The sequence below is a fragment of the Herpailurus yagouaroundi genome, unplaced genomic scaffold (genome assembly GCF_014898765.1).
Source record: "Herpailurus yagouaroundi ecotype Mexico unplaced genomic scaffold, PumYag 216, whole genome shotgun sequence".
NCBI lineage: Eukaryota > Metazoa > Chordata > Mammalia > Carnivora > Felidae > Herpailurus > Herpailurus yagouaroundi.
The window spans coordinates 6,008,588-6,033,892 of record NW_024412447.1 but is presented as its reverse complement, the minus strand read 5'-3'; the positions used below and the strand labels follow the sequence as shown (position 1 = coordinate 6,033,892).

At 49.4% G+C, this 25,305-nt stretch overlaps 1 protein-coding gene across 16 annotated transcripts in view; it reads right to left on the bottom strand.

The window, feature by feature from the left end:
• Positions 1 to 5,076: 5,076 nt before the first annotated feature.
• Positions 5,077 to 25,305, bottom strand: part of TRRAP (transformation/transcription domain associated protein) — a 113,779-nt gene continuing 93,550 nt past the window's right edge. For 13 of the 16 annotated variants that reach the window (XM_040455881.1, XM_040455877.1, XM_040455886.1 and 10 more), the window contains 10 exons: positions 24,271 to 24,435; positions 22,485 to 22,575; positions 21,031 to 21,230; positions 19,991 to 20,252; positions 16,369 to 16,594; positions 15,259 to 15,476; positions 12,633 to 12,817; positions 8,679 to 8,882; positions 8,398 to 8,592; positions 5,077 to 6,179 (listed from right to left, as the gene is read on the bottom strand). In XM_040455881.1, the coding sequence (XP_040311815.1) occupies positions 5,895 to 6,179; positions 8,398 to 8,592; positions 8,679 to 8,882; positions 12,633 to 12,817; positions 15,259 to 15,476; positions 16,369 to 16,594; positions 19,991 to 20,252; positions 21,031 to 21,230; positions 22,485 to 22,575; positions 24,271 to 24,435 (2,031 nt within the window). In that variant the 3' untranslated portion in view covers positions 5,077 to 5,894. The remainder of the gene's footprint in view (positions 6,180 to 8,397; positions 8,593 to 8,678; positions 8,883 to 12,632; positions 12,818 to 15,258; positions 15,477 to 16,368; positions 16,595 to 19,990; positions 20,253 to 21,030; positions 21,231 to 22,484; positions 22,576 to 24,270; positions 24,436 to 25,305) is intronic. The other 3 variants (XM_040455888.1, XM_040455890.1, XM_040455892.1) reach the window with 1 other exon arrangement.

The window sequence follows — 25,305 nt, the reverse complement described above, 5'->3', positions numbered from 1 at the left end:
TTCAAGCCCCACGCCAGGCTCTGTGCTGGCAGCTCGGAGGCTGGAGCCTGCTTTGGATTCTGTGTCTCCCTCTCTCTATGCCCCTCCCTCACTCTCACTGTGTCTCTCTCAAAAATAAATAAACCCTAAAAAAAAATTAAAAAAGAAAAAAAAAGAAAGTATGGTCTAGGGGCGCTTGGCTGGTGGCTCAGTCAGTGGAGCATGTGACTCTATCTTGGAGTCGTGAGTTCAAGCCCCCGTTTGGGTGTAGAGATTACTTAATGTACATACATAAAGAATGAAAGTATGACCTAGTGTAAAAATAACGTGTTGTGACGTTAATAACGTATGTAAAAGTAAAAATTATAATATCAATAGCACAGAGAATGGAAGGGGAGAAACAGAAGTTTACTGTTGTAGGATTGCAATGTGGTATAATATCATTTGGAAGCAGACTGTGATACATTTGAGATGAGTACAGTAACTCTAGATAATTGACTAAAAATAATGCATGTTATTCTAAAAGACGTAAAAGTTTTTGTCACCCTACATTCATGAAGCGTAGGAGTAAAAATAGTCCTGAATTATATTTGGTGTTATTTTAAGATTTTTCATCTTTTATGTATGCACGACGTAGGTTCACAGGTTTTTTTTTTTTTTTTAGACTTGTCATTCAATTTTGTAATTAAAAATAAGCTAAAGATAAGAACTATCTTACTACTATACAGAATCCTATATAATTATGACTTGTTTAGACTCATATTTCCCAAACTCTTGTTTTATAGACCAGTAAAATATACTGACCATAATCAGTAGGCTGGTATATATTAAAATTTTTTTTAATGTTTATTTATTTTTGACAGAGAGAGAGAGAGAGAGAGAGACAGACAGAGCATGAGCGGGGGAGGGGCAGAGAGAGAGGGAGACAAAGAATCCGAAGCAGGCTCCAGGCTGTCAGCACAGAGCCCAATGTGGGGCTTGAACTCACAGACCATGAGACCATGACCTGAGCCGAAATCAGACGCTCAACCGACTGAGCCACTCAGGCGCCCCTAGGCTGGTATATATTTATTAATTCTTTAGTTTGTCAGAGATGACATAAAAAATTAGTAACAATTATCTGTAACACTAGCATTTCATTTCATAAGGACATTTTAACAGCACAACTTTTCAAGATAAAAGACTATGGTTGATTATCCGTAAGAAACCTCAACTTTGATGCATTAATTTTTCTCACTTTTCTACTGACGGGCAAAAATTTCAGCACCAACTCATAGACGTTCATAAGCTAGTGTTTGTCACCCCCTGGTTTTCACCCTTTTCTCCCCTCCAGCCCGTTAGCTGGTTCATTCACCAGAGGGGCCCAAGTGTCCATCAAAATACTCGTTTCCCCTCCTAAAGTGCCCCCATCACCTTTGCAAGCTTATTCTCCCCCATCTAAACTAAAGCTACCTATCTTTTCAGACTTTTTACCATGTTTGTCTGGCAACTAAAACGGTTTTCCCCCTAAGAAAATTTATGCCAACACCATCTTGGAAGAAATGTCTTTTCTTCCTGATAAAAACGAACAAAAAGACTGTTGGAACTAAAAAAGCGAATTCAGGGGCACCTGGGTGGCACAGTCGGTTAAGCGTCTGACTTCAGCCAGGTCACGATCTCGCAGTCCGTGAGTTTGAGCCCCGCGTCGGGCTCTGGGCTGATGGCTCGGAGCCTGGAGCCTGTTTCCGATTCTGTGTCTCCCTCTCTCTCTGCCCCTCCCCCATTCATGCTCTGTCTCTCTCTGTCCCCCCAAAAATAAATAAACGTTGAAAAAAAAATTTTAAAAATAAATAAAAATAAAAATAAAAAAGCGAATTCACTGAAGCTGTAGGATACAAAGTCAACACACAAAGATCAGTTGTGTTTCTACAGGCGAACAATGAACAACCGGAAGAGAAAAGTAAGAAAACAATTCCATTTGTAGTAGCATCAAAATGAATAAAATAGGAATAAACTTAACCATGAAAACAAAACACTTATACACTCAAAACTATACAATTATAAACTGAAAGAAATTGAAGAAGACACAAAATAAATGGAAAGGCATTCAGGTTCATGGATTGGAAGACTTAATATTGCTAAGGTGTCTTTGCCATCCAGAATGATCTACAGATTCAAAGCAACTCCTACAAAAATCCAAAAATAGAAAAATCTACCCTAAAATTAATATGGAACCTCAGGGACCCCCCAACTAGCCAAAACAACCTTAAAAACGAACACTGTTGGAGGTCTCACACTTCCTGATTTCAAAACATATGACAAGGCTGTAGCAATAATCATAGTTTGGTGTTGACATACAGACATATATAGTGGGTACACAGCTGACTCAGTGGGAAGAACGTGAGACTTTTGATCTCAAGTGTTTGAGCCCCATGTTGGGTTCAGAGATTATAAGCAATTAATCAATCAATCAATCCAGACATACAGACCAATGGAATAGAACACAGAACCCATAAACAAGCCCCCTCTTATATGGTCAAATCAAGCATTCCATGGGGGAAAAGGCAGTCTTTCAACAAATGGCACTTGGAAAACTGGATATCCACATGCAAAAGAATGAGGTTGAACCCTCATGAACCCTTTATACCATATATAAAAATTAACTCACAATGGATCAGACAACAAAAGAAAACCAGATAAATCAGACTACATCAAAATTTAAAACTTCTGCATGAAGGGGCACTATCAACAGAATGAAAGGACAGCCCACAAAGTGGGCGAAAATAGTAAATCATCTATCTGATAAGAGGTTAGTATCCAGCGGCACCTGGGTGGTTCAGTCTAACTCTTGATTTCAGCTCAGGTCGCGATCTCATGGTTGTGGGACTGAGCCCCACATCAGGCTCTGTGCTGACCGTGCAGAGCCTGCTTGGCATTTGCTCTCTCCCTCTCTCTCTGCCCCTTCCTTACTCCCACGCTCTCTCTCAAAATAAATATAAAAAAAGGAGGTCAGTATCCAGAACATAGAAAGAACTCCTACAACTTAAAAAAAAGACCCAAACAGCACAATTAAGAAACGGACAAAAGACGTGAAGAGACGTTTCTCCAAAGAAGATACACAAGTGGTCAGGAAGCTCGTGAAAAGATGCTCAGAGTCACTAGTCACAAAGGGAAATGCCAACCGAAGCCACAAAGGAGATGGACGCCACTCTACACTCCTAGGATGGTTATTACAACAAAGGAACAAGTGTCGACGAGGACGGGGAGAAACCGGAACACATGTACACACACCAATGGCGAGGGTTTAAAGTGGCGCGGTGGCTACGGAAAACTACACGGCAGTCGTTCAAAAAACTAAAAACAGAATTACCATTTGGTCCAGCAACTCCGCTTCTGTGGGTAGTCCTGGAAGACCCGAACGCCGGGGGTCCCGCAGGTATTTGCACACCGACGTTCACGGCAGCGTCATTCACAGTAACCAGAAGACGGGAGCAATCCAGGCGTCCGTAGACGGACGAACAAACAAAACACCGGTATATCCATGCGACACGATATCATCCAGCCTTAAAAAGGGAGTTCTTACACCTGCCACGACACAGAAGCACCTTGATGTATATGCTGAGGGAAGGAAGCCGGGCACGGGACAAATACCATGTGGTTCTACTTACAGGAAATATCTAGACACATCCAGAGACAGAAAGTACAAGGGTGGGGGATGGGGGCTGGGGGTCAGTGTTTAACGGGTGCAGAGTTTCAGTTTGGCAAGATGAAGGAAGTTCTGGAGACCGCCGGTGGTGGGGGTTACACGACAATGTGAATGTACTTTATGTCCCTGAACTGGACACTCAGAAGTGGTTAAAATGGTGAATTTTATGTTTATTTTCCGATAATTAATAAGCGGCTAATAACAGCACTTACCTTGCAATAGTGCTTGGAGAACAAGGGGTACCCGTCACGTGTGGCCCCCATAAACAAGCCCGTGCTCTGGCCTCCCAACTCCAGGTCCCTGATCTTTCCAGCTGGAGCTCCGCCTAGGAACACCCTCCTGCCTGTTCGAGGGCTGGCTTTCCTAGAAACCAGGGGCAGCACGGAGGGCACGGTGTCGTGAGCCTGGCACAGAACCCAGGGCCCTCAGTACACCAACTTCCCTTCTCCGAACACCATCCACACACGTCTGCAGCCACCACACCCCCCGGCCGACTCTCCAAGGGCTACTCCCCACTCTGAGCTGGAAACCCGTCCTCTGAGGGCCACCCCCTCGGGGCTCACGGACCCATCTGCCTCTGAGGACAAACGCCCAGCATAACGGCCCCACCTGCGGCCACCCACACAAACCGGAGCCCCCACGATCGTCTACACTTCTTACGGCACACTGGTTTACATGCCTGGGCCTGGACTTCGTGGTGTGACTGCATGATTTCAGCTGCAGGCTTCCCCTCTGTGCTCGCCTGGGGACAACGGGGCACAACGAGGAGTAAAAGAAAGGTGATGCCTGGGAAGGGCTTGGAGTTCTGGCCCCGGAAGGGGTCTTGCTGACCAGGCCCTGACTTGGGTGAAGCTGTCCTCACAGCAGACGAAGCGCTTCCCAACGGAGTCAGTCCTTAAAATTCAGAAGCCTCGTTTTACAATTAAAGCAGCAACTGCCGTCCCTCCCCAGTCGTGCTTCGCCGTTTCTCATCCTCGGACAGGAGTTACACCGCGTGCTCAGGAACTGCCTCCCCCTCCATTCTGCACCGTCCACCCCCATCCCACAGGATGACGGATGCACAGGGGGAAGGACACCAGGCTGGTGGGGCGGGGCCGCCTCCCCCCTGCGTACACAGGTCCCTTGGCAGCCGCCCTGAGGTGGGGAAACCAAGCTGAAAGGGACCAGATTCCCAGACATGTCTCACACCGTCAGAGTCAGGACCAGCCTCATCGCCATCACAGAAGACGCTGAGCGTGGGTCCGGACCCCCAAGTTCCAAGCCAAGACCCTCCCAGGCACCACCTGTCTGTCCATCCCCAGGAAGCCACCCTGAAGCACGGCTGTGTTGGCCCAGGGGGTTCGGCTCCCGAGGGGCTGAGGGACGCTCAGGCAGAGGAAACAAGCATTTCCATACATGTAAGAGCAGACACATCCTTTTATAAAATATTTATTCTAAAAAAAAAAAAAAAAAATCACACTGTACAAATTTAGATAGAACATTCTCAATGCTCATATTTATAAAAATGTGAACATGACAGACTGGAGTGAACGGACAAACTTTTCTTGCCGTTTCTTTTTAAATTAGGAAGGAAAAGGTTTTTTTCCTGGTACAATGATAGTAAATGTCAAGAAGGCGTCCGAAGAGCCAGCCGATGAAAAGCCTCAGATTCACCTGCCGCGCCCGGGGCTCAGTTTTCTCCCGGCGGGATCTGAATCCACCGCGTGAGGAACGGCGTCCCCGCAGGGTGACGAGGCCGTGCTGACCCACATCCAACGCGCAAGGAGATCCCGGAGCCACTTACGTACAGCATAAAAGTCTGTGCTTAGAGAAAAACCAGCTCGACTTGTTCATAATTTCCTGTTTCTCTAACAAAGTGGGTTTTCTGTACACTTGTTACAAAGGTCTGTACAAAAGCACAAGGCTCCTGTGAGGTGTCATTTCTGAGTTAAAAACGGACAATATAGAATTGTCTCCTTCAGTTCCATCTGTACATTCACACGCAGGAAGGAGTACGATAAAAAAGGTTTCACAAAGAAATTCCAGACCGGAGAGTCCTGGTTCCTACAAGGGAATTTTAAAAGCCTAGACGTTTCCACTCTGCCGCCGTAACAGGCAGCTCCTCTAGAACTCCATTTATCCGCGTTCGCACACGCGCTGTCGGGCCTCCGTGAACACGGTGGGTGAAGCAGAGAGGAGGCCCAGCAGCCGGCGGGCGTGCTTCCCATTCTGGGCGGCAGGGCGGGCGCGTTCACAGCCACGGGTGCCAGGCGGGGTCCATGCGGCACAGGTTGTCCAGGCTGTTTGCAGCGGCCACCAGGGTGTTCACTTTGCTCTCCCCGCCTTCGAACTGGGCCAAGTTGTGCAGGCGGGTCATGATGGCGGTGACGGCCTTCTGCACCAGGGAGACCAGCTGCTGGCTGTCCATGTTCTCGGGCTGGCCGGCGGCCGAGAGAGGAGAAGAGGTGTCCTCCTGCGTTTTTTTGTGCCAAGCAATGATCTCGTCCCGAAGCACGGTTTTCAGGATGCCATCCACCTGTGCCAAGAGAGAACGAGACGATCCTGGATTAACCAGGAGCGACCCAGAGGGCAGCTCCCTAAGGAGGCGGAGCCCGAGCACAGTGAGCCGTCGCGGCCGGTCAGCCCCAGCACCTGGGCCGCGGCGTGTGCCTGGCAGATGCGGGGGGCTGGCCCCCAGGGGTACAAACCACCTCCTCACTTGGGAGCAGCGAGGGCCCAAAGGCACAGGGTTTGGTCTGGTCTTCTGCAAAGCCGGGGCATATGTGTCCAGGGGCACATGCTGCTGTCACGCTGCTTCCTGGTGCCGAGCGTTTAAATGAGCACCTGCACACCTGACAGGGGCTTGGTTGGGCAGGCCCGTTCCCAGCACCGAAGCTTAGAGTGAACACCCCTTGCCCTTATGAGGCTCTGGTACTAACAGAGAAATGTTCAACATGCCCGGTGGTGACGGGCACTGTGCAGAAACAGCAGGTAAGGCGGGCTCAGAGGGGTTTGCCGGGGGTGGGGGCTGGTGACAAGATCACATTTGGGTGGAGACAGGAAGGAATCAAGTGGGTGTCACGGGACAGGTGTCTCACGTCAAGGAGGGCCATCCCCGGGCCTCCGTGTGGCCACTGCACAGACTCAGGTTCTAGTCCCAGCTCCACCTTCTTGCCTGGGTGACCTTGATCGATATACTTAGCCCACTGTGTCTCAATTTCCCTGTTTATATACTGGGCATAGTAAGAGAGCCTCCCAGATGTGTTTTTAAAAGACACTCCTGTACAAAATGGTCTATGTTTTAGTGAACTTAAAAGCATCCTCTACATTTAGGCTGGTAAGAAATCTGGGTCCAGAGTTTGGAGAAGGTGGCCCGACTCCTCCTCATGTTGGCCAGCACCGTCTACACAAGGAACAATGCACGGTGCTACTCTACATTGTACCAGGCCCCTGAGATACGGGTAGTGCGTCCTTCGTTGTTCTCTTTTAAGGTTTTCAAAGTAAATGCCAGTTTCAAAGTAAATGCCCTATGATGTTTCCAGAAGCATAACATTTTTTTTTTTTTTCCAACGTTTATTTATTTTTGGGACAGAGAGAGACAGAGCATGAACGGGGGGCGGGGGCGGAGAGAGAGGGAGACACAGAATCGGAAACAGGCTCCAGGCTCCGAGCCATCAGCCCAGAGCCCGACGCGGGGCTCAAACTCACCGAACGCGAGATCGTGACCTGGCTGAAGTCGGACGCTTAACCGACTGCGCCACCCAGGCGCCCCAAGAAACATAACATTTCTAAGTGAGGACTTGCTGTTCCAAGCCTTACGCCCCGGCTAAGTGATGGTCACAGCACAGACCACTCACTCATGGAAGAGCCACAGGGCTGCTTTTCCCCCTGTTCGTACTCCTGTTCCAGAAAGCACTCCTCGCTAACAGACAAGCGAGCACTGAAAGCACAAGATGTGTTTGATGTAAAAAGTCTGTCTTCACAGTTACGCATTTAGCTGATAATCTTACAACTGTCCTGAGCAAATGTTTTGGAAAAGCAACTGGTATCTGCAGGCGTCTCTAGACACAAACTGCTCATCTGTGGGAAAAAAGGTACAACCCGTCTCCTAAGCTAGAAGAAAAATAAGTTGCGTTCAGCCCCCAACTGTGAGGAGAGAATAACTGCGGTGAAGACGGGCTCGGAGTCAGTGGGAACTGGATTCGAATCCCAGGCTGCCCTCTGCCGGCGGCATGAGCTCTGAGCTGCCCACCTTGCCCGCCAGCTGGACAACCGCTGAGAGAGTCTGAGGAGAGGCCACCGAAGCAGCCGGTGTGGTGCTGGGCAGGGACGGCGCCAAGAGGAGGGCAGCGCCATCCCACACCCGCCTGTGGCCGGGGCGGCCGTCGCATGTCCTACCGCCACGACTGTCCTCTAGGACCCATAACTGCGGTGCCAGGAAGACGGCACAACCCTACAGACAGTATTTCTGCCTTTTAGAGAAGAAAGATCTACATAAACACAAAACGGATACCAAATGGAATATACGAAACCGGCAAGCAACAGCAATAGTTGGGAAAATGATCAGTAGAGGCTTGTGACTTCTTTTTGTAAGTGCTTTGAGACAGCAAAAACTTGAAATGCTTTTTCCAAAATGCAGAAGCTTTAACCGTGCAGCCGCAACACTCTCCCTCCGTACTGGCAGACCAGCAGCTGTGAGGCCGCGTGCATACAAGTGACCCCAGCCGCGCACCACACCAGCCACCGTGGCCTACCTTGAAGTTGGGCTGGGCGAAGCACCGGGCGACAGCGATCATGGAGGCCGTCAATGGGCCGGAGACGCCGATGGTGGTCAGAAACTCGGAAATGTTGGGGGTGAGGCGGAAAGGGACGGGACGGTTGGCATCTAAGTCCCCGGTCGCGTCGTTTATATCAAATCGGAAATAGGCCACGTTCAGTTTGCCGGTGTCCTAAACACCAGAAGGAGACACTTGTGGAACTGAAACCACACAGCAGAGAGGTCTGGGGAGAGGCGCCGTCTCCTCACACCCTTTACCTGAGCGATCTGTAACATCTCGGGGTTGAGTCTATTTAAATGCAAGACGAACTCTGCAAAGCCAATCAGGGCGAGCTGGATGGTGAACATCTTCCGGAACGTCCAGTAGTCCGTGGCGTTGGGGAACGTGTGCAGAGCCCACTCCTTGAGCATGCTGCGTGGTACCATGTTACTCTGAACCTCCTTGAGGATGTCTCGAAGGACCTGCAAGGATAGATCACCCCATGATACCTCCCTCCAATTCGCTCGTTTTTTTTTTTTTTCCCCAAAAGGAAAACTCTCCAATTGTAGGTTTGTACTTACTTGGCACCAACAGAATGAATTCTATTGAGAAATACGTATGTGATGTTGTCTGACCAAACACCGGGATGTCAATTTCCCTCTAGGGCTCCACACCGTATGCTCAAACCAACACCACCGCCATCTGAATAAAAGCCTTACGAGCATGATGCGTGATATTTGTCCTGCCAAGAATTTAGGCAAAATCTGAATACCGTAACCTGCTAACCAGAGAAAATGCTAGGCCGGTTAACAAAAAGAACAAATAGTTGGATGACAACAATTCACACCTTGGACTATTAAAGACGAAAGGTGTATAACTGAAGGAGCTAGTCTATCAAAGTAGAGCAGATGTTACACAACACTTTAAAGTGAATTCTGTGCTGGAGGACTCACAACACTATTTCAAACACCACTAATTCAGAGACAGTCTCAATAAAAAGTCTGCCGAGTTAATTCCGTTCCTGTTAGACCAAATGGTAAACGCACAGGTCTGTTCTGGGCTAAGTCCTACCTATGGGCTCTGACTACCACTAAAATGCAGGCCCTAAGCAACCAAGAACCACAAACACCATCGAGAACATTAGCAAACATCAGAAACTTAATTCGAAGCAGGCTGTGGGCTCTGAGCTGTCAGCATAGAGCCTGACGCGGGGCTCGAACTCATGGACCATGAGATCATGACCTGAGCCGAAGTCAGACGTTTAACCGACTGAGCCATCCAGGCGCCCCTGGAAAACTTTTTTAAATTCTGGAAATTAAAGGCTTATTACAACAATCTGAGTAGCTTTTACTCAAGGGGAAAAAAAAGGCTGAATCTTGGTGACAGTGATCTTTGTGGCAGTTTAATTATACCATTCCCATCTACCCAGCTCCACAGTGGCTTTGCGACCATGACAGCTGTAGAAACCAGCAGCCAGGAGTGGGCAAAATGCGTTCAAAAACCTCATCTCCAGAGAAGTGCCACTATTTGACTTATCTGGCAGCTTCCTGTGGGTGGGGGGTGGGGTTAGGGGGAGGGGGAAGCCCCATTTATTGGGCTTGTCTCTGATCGAACTTCGAGTTCAGCCAGTGAGGAGCACCCTATCTGACAGGCGTTTGCCGAAAGCAGTCAGTGACGACCACGTCACCTTGCAGATGCCCAAGGCAGCAATACCAGCTGCAGCACAGAAGATGATGGCAGACGAGAGGAAGAGTGAGGGAGTACGATGACCACAGGAGGCTTCGAAAAGCCTCGATATATTCTTGAGAATCTAGAAGGTCACTAGAAGGTCACGAAAAACCTCAGAAAGCCCAATGCTTCCACTTCTGGTTGACCTTGATCTGCACAAACAGGAAGTAGAAGCTAAGGCAGAACATAAACTACTTGGCCAAGTGGAAGGCATCCCCTTCCCCCCATAGAGGCCCTCAAAAAAGGCGGAAGGAAGACTTATTGGTTCAAAGCATTTAGGAAAATCTGTCAAATCATTAGCTAAATGAGCAGAGACTTCAATGGCTGCACATGGCAAAAACAGAGAATTTACAAATCAGTCCAGGAAAGTCACTAAGCAAACAACAACAATAACAAACCTTAGGGAAAAGGATCTGATTTCTAGAGTTAACATATATTATTAAAAATGTCCAGTTTTCAACAAAAACGAGATAAATGAAGGCTCAGGAAAACATAGCCAATACACAGGAAATAAAGTGAAACCACTCGTATCAAGTCACTTGCATCCAGAACATACAAAGAATTCTCAGCATCAAAAACAAAAAAAACAAATCATACAATTTAAAAATAAGCAGAAGGCTTTAATAAACATTTCTCCAAAGAAAATATGCAAACAGCCAATTAGCACACGAAAAGTTGCTCAACATCACTTGTCATCAACCAAAATGAATGAGAACGACTATAAGAAAAAGAGATAATAACTGTAGACAAGATACAAGGAAAAGAGAACCCTCATACACCTGCAATCACCTGGGAAAATAGTCTGGGAGTTCATGTAATAGACATAAAACTTACCACGTGACCAATCAATTCTACTCCTAGGTATGTATCGAAGAGAAATGAAAACATATGTCCATGTAAAAATATATACACAAATGCTTACAGTCCTTAGCACTGGCCATAAGTCAAAAAGTATCAACAATCCAAAAGTCTACCAACTGATGAATGGATCAATTACATGTGATATAGTCATACAAGGGACTATTATTAAGCAATAGAAAGGAACAAACTACTGATACCGAAGCAGGGTTCAATTTCACAACTATGAGATCATGACCTGAGGCGAAATCAAAAGTCAGGTGCTTAACCAACTGAGCCACCCAGGCGCCCCTCAACTGTTTTAAAGACAAATTGTGGTCATGACTGCACAACTCTGTGAATATGCCAGAAACACTGAATTGAACATTTTAAAGGGTGAATTTTCAGGGGTGCCTGGGTGGCTCAGTCAGTTGAGTGTCTGACTTGATTTTGGCTCAGGTCGTGATCTCATGGTTCCTGGGATCAAGCCCTGGGTCTGGCTCTGTGCTGACAGCATAGAGCCTGCTTGGGATTCTCTGTCCTCCTCCCCTACTCACATGTGCTCTCTCGCTCTCTCTCAGAATAAACAATATCACACAAATAGTTTGTAAAACACATGGAACCTCATGTAAATATGTATTTGCAGATAGAGGTCATCAGTTTCCATAATGTCAAAGACAAGTAAATGCAGTCTTAAGAATAGAATCCATTCATCTTGCACAAACACCTCAGTACTGTCCTCGGTCCACAGAGTGACCAGGCAGTCACCTGCACCCTGATGAAGCCCTGACACCAATTCCCAAGGGAGGCCACGAGCTCTGTCCACAGACACCCAACAACAGACGGGTTCCACTCGTTTTGCCTGCACAAAGGTAGGAGGCTTGCAACAGAGCCCGAGGCCCGGACCGCCTCAGGCCCTGCCTGTACCTTGAGCACTGCCCAGGCAGCTGAGGCAAGCACCCTGTGGGCTCCATCTTCCTAGAAACAGTCTTCCAGGTCCCAGGCTAACTGAAGTGAGTCCCTGGGAGGATGGAAGCAAGATCAGAGCTTCCAGCTTCGTGGCATCTCTCCTAAAAATCACGAGGCCCTCTCGGGAGCCACAGGAAGGACCACAGTGGCTTTGGGGGAGCAGGCCAAGATAGAGCTACCTTCTGGTGATGCACACAATCCCGCACAAAACCTCTTCACCCAGACCCCCACCTGCCCTGCTTTCTAGCAAGGGCAGGAATCTGCTGGTGGGGACGGCCCTCCACCCACCTGACGAGGCCAGAGCCGCGCGGGGCTCCCTTGGGAGGCACTGTGCTCCTACACCAGGCGACCAAAACAGTTGAGCCTGACTCGTTTCAGGGCTCGCCACTTTCCACATTTTAAAAAGCATACACAACACAGAGGCCGTGGTTCACCCTGGCCCCGGCCACAAACCAGAGGAGCGTGAACACGGACTGGATAAGCAGCCTCATGTCCCTCAGAGCAGGTCTGGCTGCCAGAGGAGTTTGCCGTCAAGTTATTCTGCAGCAAACGTCACCACATCAGGGGCCATGGTCGCCTAATTCTGACCACTCACAAGTCTAATGAGGGAGAAAGGTCCCTCTCAACCGCCCGCTACTCCTCTAAGCGCTCGTGTCGGGGGAGCTCCGCCACAGAGCGCAGCTGGCCCGATTCGGTACCTGGTGGCTGGCCTGGGTCCCGCGTGCCTGCACCGTGGCCAGTCTGTCATAGTAGCGGGAGATGGGGTTGTCGTGCTCGATGCCCTTCTTCGCACAGCGCTGCTTGTAGATCTCCACGAGGGAAAGAGAAGAGGGGTTGTCCTCCACGAGGCGCATCTGAGGGGACACCGCCACAACTCGAGGAACTGAGGAGAAAGGAGGAAATGACTGAGACGACGCCAGGGGGCAGCGCTCGACTCCACCTCCAGGGCCGCCTAGGGAGGAGATCACTCGGCCCTTCACGAGCAGAGGACGGGGGTTGGGGGAAAGCTGGAAGTCCCACACTGCGTACCCACTCAGCACGTGGCATGAAGCTCAATCTGCTGAGCGACGGAGCCTGAGCCGCCAGCCCCTTTTGCTTAAGACACAGATGAACAGAAATTCTTTAGAAAGCAATCTTTAAAAATCAGAGACTGCCAACCTCGTCCACTCTTCAGAGGTCCTCCTCCATCGGCACCCTGTCAGGAGAAATCAATCCTCCCACTCACTCCGAGGCAGGAGTGTGATTTTGTCAGGCGGTCTTCCGGCGTCGGGGATGGCTGGGCCCCGTCTTCAGGAAATCAGGAAAACGATCCCTCACATCGTTTTCTGTGCCTCAGATAAGTTTCCAGAACCAACCTGGTCATTCTGCCCAGTCACTTTGTGGAGCTGTATGGGCAGTGATGGGCACTCTTTATGAAGCAATTCACCCCACATGAGGATAACCCACGTCATGACCACACTCAAGCAGAAAGTGTTGGGTATGGCTGCCCTGGAGCCAGACTGTCCACACTCACATCCCGAGGGCTGTTTTCCCAGTGACGTGACCTTGGGAATGGTCACTGGACTTGTATGAACTTCAGTTTCTTCATTTATAAATGGGACTACAATATGTACCCATGGGGTTGCTGGTAGATTAAATAACACTTTAAAGATATTAGATCAATGGGGCACCTGGGTGGCTCAGTCAGTTAAGTGTCCGACTTCAGCTCAGGTCATAATCTCACAGTTCCTGAGTTCAAGCCCCGCATCAGGCTCTGCACTGACAGCTCGGAGACTGGAGCCTGCGTTGAGTCCTGTGTCTCCCTTTATCTCTGCCCCTCTCCGGCTTGTGCGTGCTCTCTCTCTTTCAAAAACGAACAAATGTGTGCTCGCTTCGGCAGCACATATACTAAAAATGAACAAATGTTAAAAAAAAAAAAAGTTAAAAAAGATATTAGATCAAAGAAATATTAAAACTTTTTTTTTTTTTTTAAAGCAAGCTCTATGCTCAACGTGGAGCTTGAACTCACAACCCTGTGATCGAGAGTCACATACTCTACTGACTCAGCTAGCCAGGTGCTCCTTAAGACATTTTGTTGAAGATATTTTGTAGAAAGCTGAGTAATTTCCAGAAGATAGCAAACGAAGCGTGCCAGCACAGGGTCATGGCAGCAGCCGCACTGGTGCTGCGGGGGTGGGGAGGGAGTGGGAGCTATGACCCAGTATCTGCACCAGCCTGTCCCTAGGCCACAATAACCGCTTGCGCCTGCCCTGAGTGTCAGCGTGGTACGTGTACACAAACACACCCTCCCCCTCCAAATACACACACACACACACACACACGCCTCTTACTTTTAACGAACATAGGTTTAATTTGGTCTAAGCTCAGTCAAACCACAGCTACTGGCTTGTTCCATGGTTTCAACCCATAAAGACATCCCACAGTGACTTGAGGGCATGTATTTGGACTGTCATTTGGTGCTGACCAAGAAAGAGGTTGTTTCTTTGGAAAAGACAAAGAATCATCTATTACCCACAGATGTAATCAACACTACAGATCACATCATGTGCATGTTAAAATGCATACAGTTTTCTGTATACTCTAGTTCCTCAATTGACTTATTTGGGGGATAGTGAACTTTAGGGTGAAAGATTTTAAGTCAGAACGGGTTGGATTCTTAGCCATCAGAAGAAAGTTCCCTATGGGACTGGCTAATATGCACTGCAGTAGGCTCCCAACCTCAGAGGTTAGATGCTAAAATGTTTTGACCATGGTTCTCTTCTCTAAGCGGGATCACAGGCATCTCATCTCTGCCCGTTACAGACAGAAACGGCTCACTCATGAACCACCCAGGACAACTACGTATGGAAAGGCCTTACTCGGAGGCTGCTGGTGGCCACCTGGCCACGATTTCTGTGGCGTTCACAGGCCTTGCTGACTTTCCCTTGCACTGCATTTCACTCCACGAAGGCTCGCTCCAGCAGGGGCCGTGCAGTGCACTGTGAGTTCCAGGAGTCGTTTGAAGACCGCACTTAAACACACTCACAACACGCTGCTAACACGCCCACGACAGGCCCAGTGCCAGCGCACGTTTCCCCAGAGCACGGGTTCCGGGCGAGGGAAACCAGCAGCGCACACAGGCAGGCACCCCCTTTCCCAAACACTCATCAGAGCACCCGTCTTGCAGTGAGAAGGGAGTGGCTTCTTCACGGCACAGGGTCCTCATTCCAGAACCCTCCCTGCTTGGTGAGCTTCAGGGTATTCTCAGTTCCCCAGACGGCACGCGGGAAAATCCGCAAAGGCTAACGGGACCGGCTGTGTGCCCCCAAAGCGCACCTGTCATACCTGTGAAAAATAAGTGCCTCTTTGTGGTTTCCTTTCTCTTCTCCAAACAGGGGTTCAGCAGCCGGAGCAGCTGCAGGACGCGCTCCTCTCGCCGGGACTCCGTCAGGCAGGCGTCGTTCATGACGAGGTACGGGTAGATCTTGCCGTTGTGCCCACGGATGTACAGTCTCCTGGCTGCCGTGTTGTGCTTCTGCACAATTTCCACCCTGGGCATAAACCTGCCCAAACAAGCACACGATGAAACACCAACTCCCCTTCCTGAGGCTCGACTTCCAATCCTCTTTGAGAAGAAAAGGGAACTTTACAAAGACAGCACTCGGAATCGTCACAAAAAGACAGAACGCGCAGCTACAGAGGTCACTCTGACCAGGTTTAAATGGTACGACGGGATTTTATGACGTGGGGGAAGACATCTTGACACAGGGAAACTCAAAGGTGGAAGAGTAGATGACGCGGTCGTCGTAAAACAATCGGGCCCCGGGCTCCGACTTCAGGAGCTCCAGATGGGCAGCTGACTGGGCTCTGAGCACCCAGCCACAGAGCCGGGGGACAGGACGGTCTGGCACAGGGGCCATGGGGAGCAGCTGCCCCAGGAGCAGGCTGAGGGTGGACACACCCTCGCCCTCACCTCCCTCCCGTGCGCCCTGGCTACGGACGGAAGACGAGGAGCAGGGTGGGCGGCCGGAAGAGGAGTCAGATTTGGAGGACTGGGAAATCCAAGTCCAGATGCACGAGAGAGCAGAGCTCCGGGTCTGATTACGACCATTTGTTACCACACCTTCTACGTTTAAAATAAGATACAGTATACACACTAATGAATTTTATAATTGCCCAATTCTGCTTTGACTACTAGGCTTTAAAAGTTTTACAGACCGATAACCTTTCTATCACGTCCAGTTCTGTGGAAATTAGAAAAGAGCCTTTTAGAAACAAAAGAAACACAAAGGGGACACAAGCAAGACATTTACCCCATCAGTTTGACCAGAACCCTCTACCGTGCTTGATGGCTCAGATCAGAGAACAATCTCTCGTTCTCCCACTTCAGGGGCCAGAAGGAACCAGAAAGGCAGCCCCAGGTCTGCCCTGAGGCCAGTTGAGCGGCTCACTTACCTAGCAATCTTGATGTAATAATGTGTCGGCTTTGGCATCAGAAATTCCCCTGGAATTTCTACTTCAGCGGTCTGTGCTGAGAAATTGCTCAAAAACCGGCACTTTTCTTCTATGAGGAAGAACTTTGGAAGCTGCTTGGTTTTAGCCTCCAGGATCTTGATCCACTTTTTCAACTTAGAGATAAGATTATGTAGCTTCATGGATCCTGGAACGCTGAAGTCAAAATCTTCAAAATAAAATGTAATTAAAAACATTTTTAGTCATCTGGGGTGACCCGGAATTCACTACAAAATCACGCTCAAGAGCGTCCCAGAGAGGAAGCAGGAATGTTTTACTCTATACCTAACCTGGAGCAAAGCATTTTTGCCTCTCCCACTCTTTAAAGTGTAAGCTGAAGACTGACCGAGTGATGGGGACCCTCAGGTGGGACCGGTCTCCCCCCAACACTGGAGGAGGGAACACATGGAGCGCCGACAGGAAGCCTCAGCTCCAACGGTCACAGGTTCCTTTCAGGAAAGGATGCGGGGAGCACCCTGAGGGGCACGGGAACCCAGGGGGCCGGCAGCCCCACCTGAGAGCAACCACCACAGTGAGGGGCCGAGGCAGTAATCCAATCCAGGCAAATGCTAGGTTATAAACCGGTTCATCAGAAGACATTTAGACAAGAAACTAAAGTGCCAAACATGGAAAGTATGCATTTTATATTTAAACAAATAAAAATCCCAGATGACTGTGTTCCTCAGATTTTACTGAGACTCAGTACTGAAAAGGCAATTAAACTGAAAAGTCCGTCTTCAAAAAAGACCTCTACCCCGCACTGATGAGCGCCACTGGTGGGAGGGGCTGCACGTGACTCTCGCTCGCAGGAGCCCAACATCAGGATAAGCCGCACCATTTCTGTGGGAAACGGACCCCGAGGGAGCCACCATCCTCGTGCCGACAGGACCAGGATCTGTGATATGGCAGGGTGACCTGTGCACTCAAGCTGAAGGGCTCTCCGGAGCCTCTTGCAAACGCTCTTCTGCAGAGTTAGGTCGTGCGGGGTGAGCCTGGTGCAGTCCTGAGAGGCACGCCCAGCCCAGACCCCGGTCCCCTAGCCAACCTGCCTCCCCTACCAGGGTGCTGCAGGCTGGACCGATGCAGGAAGGCGATCGGGGGTAACCGATGTGCCCGGTGAGGGCCCCATCGACACCTACACGGGCGGCCCAAAGGCACCAGAGGGGCTGCGGCTGTCCAAATGCAAACCCAGCCTCCGAACACCCAGAAGCACCACAATCCACAGACCCCCCTGGGTCAGCCCTGTGGCCACGCCCACCTCCACCCTGAATCTGAACACCTGGCCACCGACCCGCTCTCCACCCCCGTTATTACGTGATTTCACAAACGCTTCGTAACAATCTCTCGGCAGGCATCCCTTTGTTTTTTTTCAACTTTTTTTTTTTTTTAATTTTTTTATTTTTGGGAGAGAGACAGAGCATGAATGGGGGAGGGGCAGAGAGAGAGGGGGACACAGAATCGGAAACAGGCTCCAGGCTCTGAGCCATCAGCCCAGAGCCTGACGCGGGGCTCGAACTCACGGACCGCGAGATCGTGACCTGGCTGAAGTCGGACGCTTAACCGACTGCGCCACCCAGGCGCCCCTCGGCAGGCATCCCTTTGAATTGGCTTTTCACACTCGACATAACCCAAGGCTCGTCCAAGTCACTCAATCAATGGCTAACTCCATTCTGTCAATCTTAAGCGAGCACGGATGCATCACACACTCCCCATTCTTATTCCGTTTGGTGCCACTGCAAACAAAATGGCTGTGACATTCATGGACGAGTTTGTGCAGGGAAAGAAGTCTTCATTCTCTGGGATAAATCTGACCTGTTTTTGAGCTTTCTCCCACCTCCTCACTGGGTTAGGTAGCAGCCAGCACGTGCAATACTGGCCGAGGACAGGAGTGGGCAACTCTAGCTCCCTTGTGGGAACTAGAAGGTGGTGCTTGGACCCAGAGACGGCCCTTCCTGGGAACGGGTGACCAGAGGGGATGCAGAGCTCGGAGTGAAGTATCTGAAACGCCCACACTTGGAAGAGGGTCAGAGCCTCACGGCGGTCGTCTCTCACAGTTCAGTTTTTAAAATTTTTTTTGTGTCGACACCCAAATGACTTGTCTCCCTCTGAATGTTGTTTCAGATGACATTTGATTTAACCAGCGGACATTTTAAGGTAAAGACATACTAAACAGGGGCACCTGGGTGTCTCAGTTGGTTAAGCATCCAATTCCTGATTTTGGCTCAGGTCATGATCTCACGGTTTGTGAGTTCGAGCCCCACACTGGGCTCTGTCTGCGCCGAGTGTGGAGCCTGCTTGGGATTCTCTCTCCCTCTCTCTTTTTGCCCATCCCTCACTTGTGTTCTCTCTCTCTTTCAAAAATAAACTTAAAAAAAAAAAAAAAGACTTAATGTCCTATTTTTAAGTAAAATACGACAGTCTCCACAAAATTCACCTCAGACTTTTCCTTTTTCAGGAAAGACTGACAGCATGTCATGTGAACATCACAAGGAAAATAATCTAAGGTGACCAAAGTGCTTCAGGGTAAAAGATATGAAAAGCTCATATTTTATTGCTCAAAGAGCATCTTCTTCAAGGTGTGGGATCAGCAGGGGAAGACCCTTGACCTTAAGGCGAGTCCAGTGTTACCTTTAATGCCCAGCTCACAAAGCAGGGGAAGACACCCGGGGGCCCCAGGCTGCCTGGGATGATGGCAGGACACACCCTATCCTAGATGGATCAAAAGTAAGTCATGGCTGTAGCTGCAAAGCATCCTGTGTAATTAGCGGGACATATTTTCTTTTATGTGATTTCAACAGAGTCTACACAGCGCAGGTTTCTAGCCGTGTTCTCTGTAACGTGAGTTGTTAAAAGACACTTTAGACGCACTGAGCCCTGGTGCTCGCCTGGGCTCCTCCGCCAGAGGGTGGGCAGGTTGGCAGGGAGGTGGCAGGACACAGGTGGCAAGATAGCCTGCGTGGGGGACACGGTCGGCCCCTGTGCACACACGCTGTGGGAACCAGGGCCCCCGTCTGGCAGATGAAGACTGAGGCCCCGGGAGATTGGACCTGCTCGCCTTCGACCACACCAGGCTAGAGCCAAGGTTCATACTCCTGGGGCTCTCGGAAAAGGCCTGGACCCAAACCAGGGACAATTGATGATGATACGACCTCCTGGTCATTCTGCCACCTGAATCCACTATGAGTCTGAGCCCTACTTGTCACCTTGAGCCCACTGCCTCACCTCACACTGTTCAATTTTCCTACAAAAACCAAGTGTGGGGGGGGGGGGGGTAGGGGAGGGCGGGTTTAGCCTGAAACCCTCCTCTTCCCTACACCCTCCATCCCTCAGGCGGAGCCTGGTTCCAAACCTTAACCCTTCACTTCAGAGAAGGACGGGCAACCAGAGGCTGGCAAGAGTCACCGTGACCTTGTGACCTTGTGACCTGAGGCTACATTTTAAACAGAGTGCTGCCAGCTCACCCAGTAGAGTGCTCACGAAAACAAGGAACTAGCTGGCTGAGATGTTGAAGACAGACCAAGAGCAGCCAAGTGGAACTCTCTGTAGGTATAGGGAAGGGACTCACCGGTTGTGAACTGGCCCTTTAGCTTCTGGAAGACAGGGTCCTGGGCGGTGGCCTGTGCCCGCCTGGCCAGGGACTCAGAGGCCGCGCTGGAGAACATGGTCGAGACATTGGACACGTTCTCTAGGCCCACTCCGAACGTGCTCACCAACTTCTTGACAAAATTTAGAGTGTGGGGGGTAATTTTGGCATCCGACACCGCTCCGCTTTTCTCAAATGCAACAGAGTAACATTTCGCCAGGCCCTGCTGGAGCTGCCTGAGAACCTAGTGGAAAGAGACCCAAGACAATGCACAAAACAGAGCTCCCAATTCAAGCGGCTAACCAACCACACGGCACCTGCTTGGCAGGTCCCACCGCCGCCTCCCGGCACACAGCACGTGTAAAATCAGACAGCACACAAGGGACAGAACGCCTGTGCACTCCACAGTGTCAGCTGAGTTTTTAATGATGGGGACTACGTGTCTTGAACATTAAAAAAAAAAAAGAGAGAGAGAAAGAAAAAAACCCAAACCAAAACTCCACATTTTGGGTCACACACATACCCTTCTGTTGTTGGAAAACCCTTTCTATGCAGCTAGTTCTGAAGTTACTGCTGCGCGTCTGACACACACATAAGGTAATAGTAACAAGGGGCGTCTGGGCCAACAAGATGAACATCTAGACAACAGGGCTCATCACTCTGTCATCAGCTTGCACTGCTAACACCACTAAGGAGAGGGCCTGGCTGTGGAAAAGCTCACTGGAGGACCAACTCCGCCTCTGCTACCTACACCTGCACCCAGCGCACACCCACCACCACCGCGGCCCGGGTAACTGCTGCTAAGTGATACTTAATTGAGCACAGTAATAAGCACGTCAAGGCCAGCGGAACTTTCTCAATTTCACCTCCTTCTCAAATATTTGGGGCTGCATTAGTGCGCAAACATTAACTATCTGCTTACTCTACTGTTCGATTCGACAACACAGACATAAATGAGCAGGCACCCAATCTGAAGGCGACACGGCCCAGAGCACACGGGACGATGGGTTCTCTGCACGTACCTCTTCGTGCCAGTTTTCTCTGAACCAGACCATCTGATCGACGATGCCTTCCAGGGAAGACAGAAGTGTTGGGTGCAGTTCTCGCTGCATGTGCATGATTCGGCTGCAGCGCCACATTGGTGCTGTTGCTCTTATGGGCCCTGGATCTGATGCAGAATGGGACTGGTTACCCACTGAACTTGGCTGCTGCTGTCCAGAATCTGAGAGCAACACACACAACGCCAATGTCAGCGCAAAACTGGCCCGATGCGAGAGCTCGGTGCTCTAGAGGACCCATCGGCCAAAGCAACGCTGTTCCTGCCGGCGTGTTAGCACATCACGACAGCCGGCTCCCCAGGGGCTGGGTGGGAGCCGCCCCGGCTCCGCGGAGAGGTGCACCGAGGGACTCAGGCCCACAGAACGCCACTGCCTACAGCCTGGCCTCCAATGTGTCGGCGGAAAGCGAACAGGCCCGTGTGCTGAGCGGTGAAGTGAGGTGAGGGTGCATGAGTGTTCGTGGTCCTCTCCTTTTTAACTTTGCTCAAAGTTTGAGCATTTTTTAAACGTTTGGAAAAAAATTCTTCACATTCCTTGCAGACAGCTCAGGGAATCTGAACGTACTTAATGGGCAAGTCTCCATGTTCTCATTGAGGAAAGCCAGACCATGTACGTTAAAAAGGTATTTTTAAAAAATACAGTCATCTGCCATGTGAGAAATACGTCGTAGAACCCAAGGCCCGTTTTTCTAGCTTCGGCTCAGTCAGAAGAAAAAAGCCTTAATTTTCAAACGACCAAACCACACATCCACCTGGGTGTGGTGGCCGTGAGGCCAGCACAGAGACGTGCGTGCAGTCCCTGGCTCACCCAGCTCATCAGCTGGGGGTGCAAACGTGCCCAGTGGGTCAGGTCACCTTTTTAAATAGTCTCTGGCCTTGCAGCATAAACAACCGGGTGTTAAAAACGTCCTGAAGCAAAGGGGCTTCAACTGCTCAAACAGTACCATGCGCAATGGGCAACTGAAACCATTAGTAAGTTATTAACATACGAGTACTGTTCAATATGGATTAAAACCCTTCTGGTTTGAGTAAATTTTCACATCTGGTAAGACTGATTTCTATGCGGATTCTTCTGACAGCAGAAGATATTTCTTATAAAGGACACGTATAGTAGGTGACACTTATATTGCTTACCAGGACACATTACTGAACTTTACAATTTGAGGTAAAACTTTCATATATTTTTTTCTACTTATGGACCAAATCACTCAGGTAAACAAACCCTATTAAACCACAGCAACGGCAAACCACTGACTTCCCTCAGTGATCAGGTTTTGCCTCCCAGCCCCGAAGTGTCCTCTCACTGGCTAGAGACAGACAGGCTGAGGGCGGGAGCGTGTCCGCAGCCGTCGGCACATGGAATGCCCCCATGCAATGAGCCCTCCTCGGTCTGGCCAGCTGGCCCCGCCCGAGACATACCGCTCTTGTAGCGTTCCCGCTGCTCTATTTTCAGGGTCAGGTACAGGGTCCGGATGGGAAAGTAGACCGCCTGGGGATACACGCGTCCAACCTGCTCAGAGACACGGAGCATAAAGAGCACTGCTCACCACTGTGCTTCTAGATGAGGACAATTTGTATGGAAAATAACTTGTCGTTCACAAATGGGCGGGGGTCTGCATCTGGACCAAGGAGGCAAAATACTATACCACTGAGCTAATACACGAGTTCGGATTAAACAGCAGGTAAAATACCTAGTTTCCCTCGAAAGATCTGAGAGAGATCAACATGGTGCCCAACTGGTTCTGCCTAGGGACAGATGGTTAATGACAGAGAAACCACTTTCGTTTGATTTGGCAAATCTGAGGAGGGCAAAACACACTGGTCCCTGGATCCTACTTGGGTAAGTAACAGGGAAACACAAAATGACACCAGTCAGTCTTTATGTTAGGCAATTCACTGGGAACCGATTCTATTAGGTTCATTAGTGAAGAACTTTACTGTACGTGACGGCAGCAAGGAGGATGCTGAAAATTTTCTATTTAAGATAAGAAACACCAGTCTTACCAAACTGGGGCTTTGTGGCTTCTTCGAAAGGTCTGAATAGCTACTATCATGTTACTCACACTCTTCAAAACATGCCCAGAAGACACCAACGACATCTAGCTCTAGACGTTCAATGAGGACAATACCAAATGGACTGAATCGAGCAGATAAACGTCAAGCAAAATGCCAGCACCCAGAAACGTCTCTCGAGGGAAAAAGTAAAACCATTTCTGGGTACAACGTGGATGATGCATCTCACGTAAAGACAGATGAGCGTCATATTCCTAAACGCTCAGTTGGGAGCCACTTCATTCATGAAGTCAGTCACGGGGCTAACTTTACAGAAAGAAACACAGTCAGGGGGACTGTACATGAGACAGAACAGTCTCCAAACGTCTACTGTCTGGGTGCTTCCTCTACCCAGCAGGCTTCTCACAGAAGAGGGACAATCTGAAATCATCTCAACTAATGGTCATGAAAGCCCACAGGACCCCAGTGTGTCCCATCTCCAAAGCCCGTCCCCAGTGCACACAGCTTTCACCCTGCACAACTGCACGAGGTGGGACAAGGCTACCATTATGCTGACTTCAGTTTGAAGGGAGGCTCCAAAGGGTTCCGGCACGATGATGGGAAACCAGCTACGATCAGATACGCATTTCACTGTATTTCAGAGTAATCACTAGTAACTGTACATTTTAAGAGAATGCTTGTTTCATCTGCATCTTTATGTGGCATCATACGCAAGCAAAAAAATTAGCATTTTAGCACGTAACAACCGAGTGGATTATTTCACTGCAACCTTGACCTATTCTTCAATCACTTCTTTTTTTTTTTTCTTAAGGCTTTTATTTTTTGAGAGAGAGAGAGCGAGCGAGTGAGCAGGGGAGGGACAGAGAGAGAGAGGGAGACACAGAATCTAAAGAAGGCTCCAGGCCCTGAGCTGTCAGCACGGAGCTCAGAGCCCGACACGGGGCTCGAACTCACAAACTGCGAGATCATGACCTGAAGTGAAGTTGGATGCTTAACACACTGAGCCACCCAGGTGCCCCTAAATCTTCGATCACATCTAATTGTGCTTCAGATCAAGTGATGTCTAAATGTGTACATCTTCCTATCTTTCACTTATTTTCAGTATTTTGAGCATGCACTTTCTTTCCAGAAAAAAACAATGTGAAATGAAGACATAATTTTCTTGTGAACAAAGAGACCTTGTTATTCGCACCTGGCTAATAAGGTTCAAAAGCAGCTTTCCCTCGGAGCCAACCAGGCAGGTGAGCAGCTGGGGGATCCAGGCCAGCCACTGGATGGGCGGCACGCCGATGCAGTACTTGTCGACAGCATCTGCCAAAGTATTTTTGTCGTCATCAAAACTCAGAAGCCACAGCACCTAAGACAGGAGGAAAAATCCTAGAGGTGAATAAAAATTCTGACGCCCTTAATCCGGTGCCTTTTCCCCAACATAGCACATAGAATAGCCTTATGGGCAATGTGTGAAAAATAAGTACGAAATGGCCAATGCTGCTAAACTTCACGTATAAATCACAGACGGATAAAAACCCAAGTGTGCACACGGTTCTTATGTAGACTCAGCATTACTGACAATCATTAACTGCCCCAACCTGCCGGCGACCAGTGGCCAGTGACCTCCGAATTCACACTCACGACCTCACCAAAACAAAGTGGCCTTTTGCCAAAAATCTCTGATGAACAGCACCCCAGCGTCAGGTGGGCCACACGCTGGCAGCCTGGTGTCCACTGTCTGCAACAATTATATCGAGAAGTAGGCAAATCCGAAGTCAGATACTTAGGCAGCTTCTTTGCATCACTATAGCTAGTCTGTGTTTGTAGGGTCACTTTTAAATACTAGGTGCTGACATTCATTCCAGATGTTAACGTCAAATCAAGGAATCCTAAGAAACCCAAACCCTTAACAGACAAAACAGAAAGCAGAACTTACTCCTACATTTTCTACAAGGATTAATTCTGGGTTTTGTTTCTGTTTCTTGAATAAATTGATAAGAATTACATAAGTAAAAAAACGAGAAGCCATGCTGAGGAAGCAGCCTCAGGGTCAAGCAGTCACCCTCGGCATGGTCCATGGCACGGTGCTAGGGTGATATGGGACAAGAACTCTAGCAGCTGTGACCTCACCCTGCAGTGTCTGTGGAAGTCAGAGGATCCCACGCCCCCTGCGACTAGAGCTGAGCAGCTCTGTGACCGTGCGCACCTTCCCTGCAGGTGAGATGTGAGCATCTAT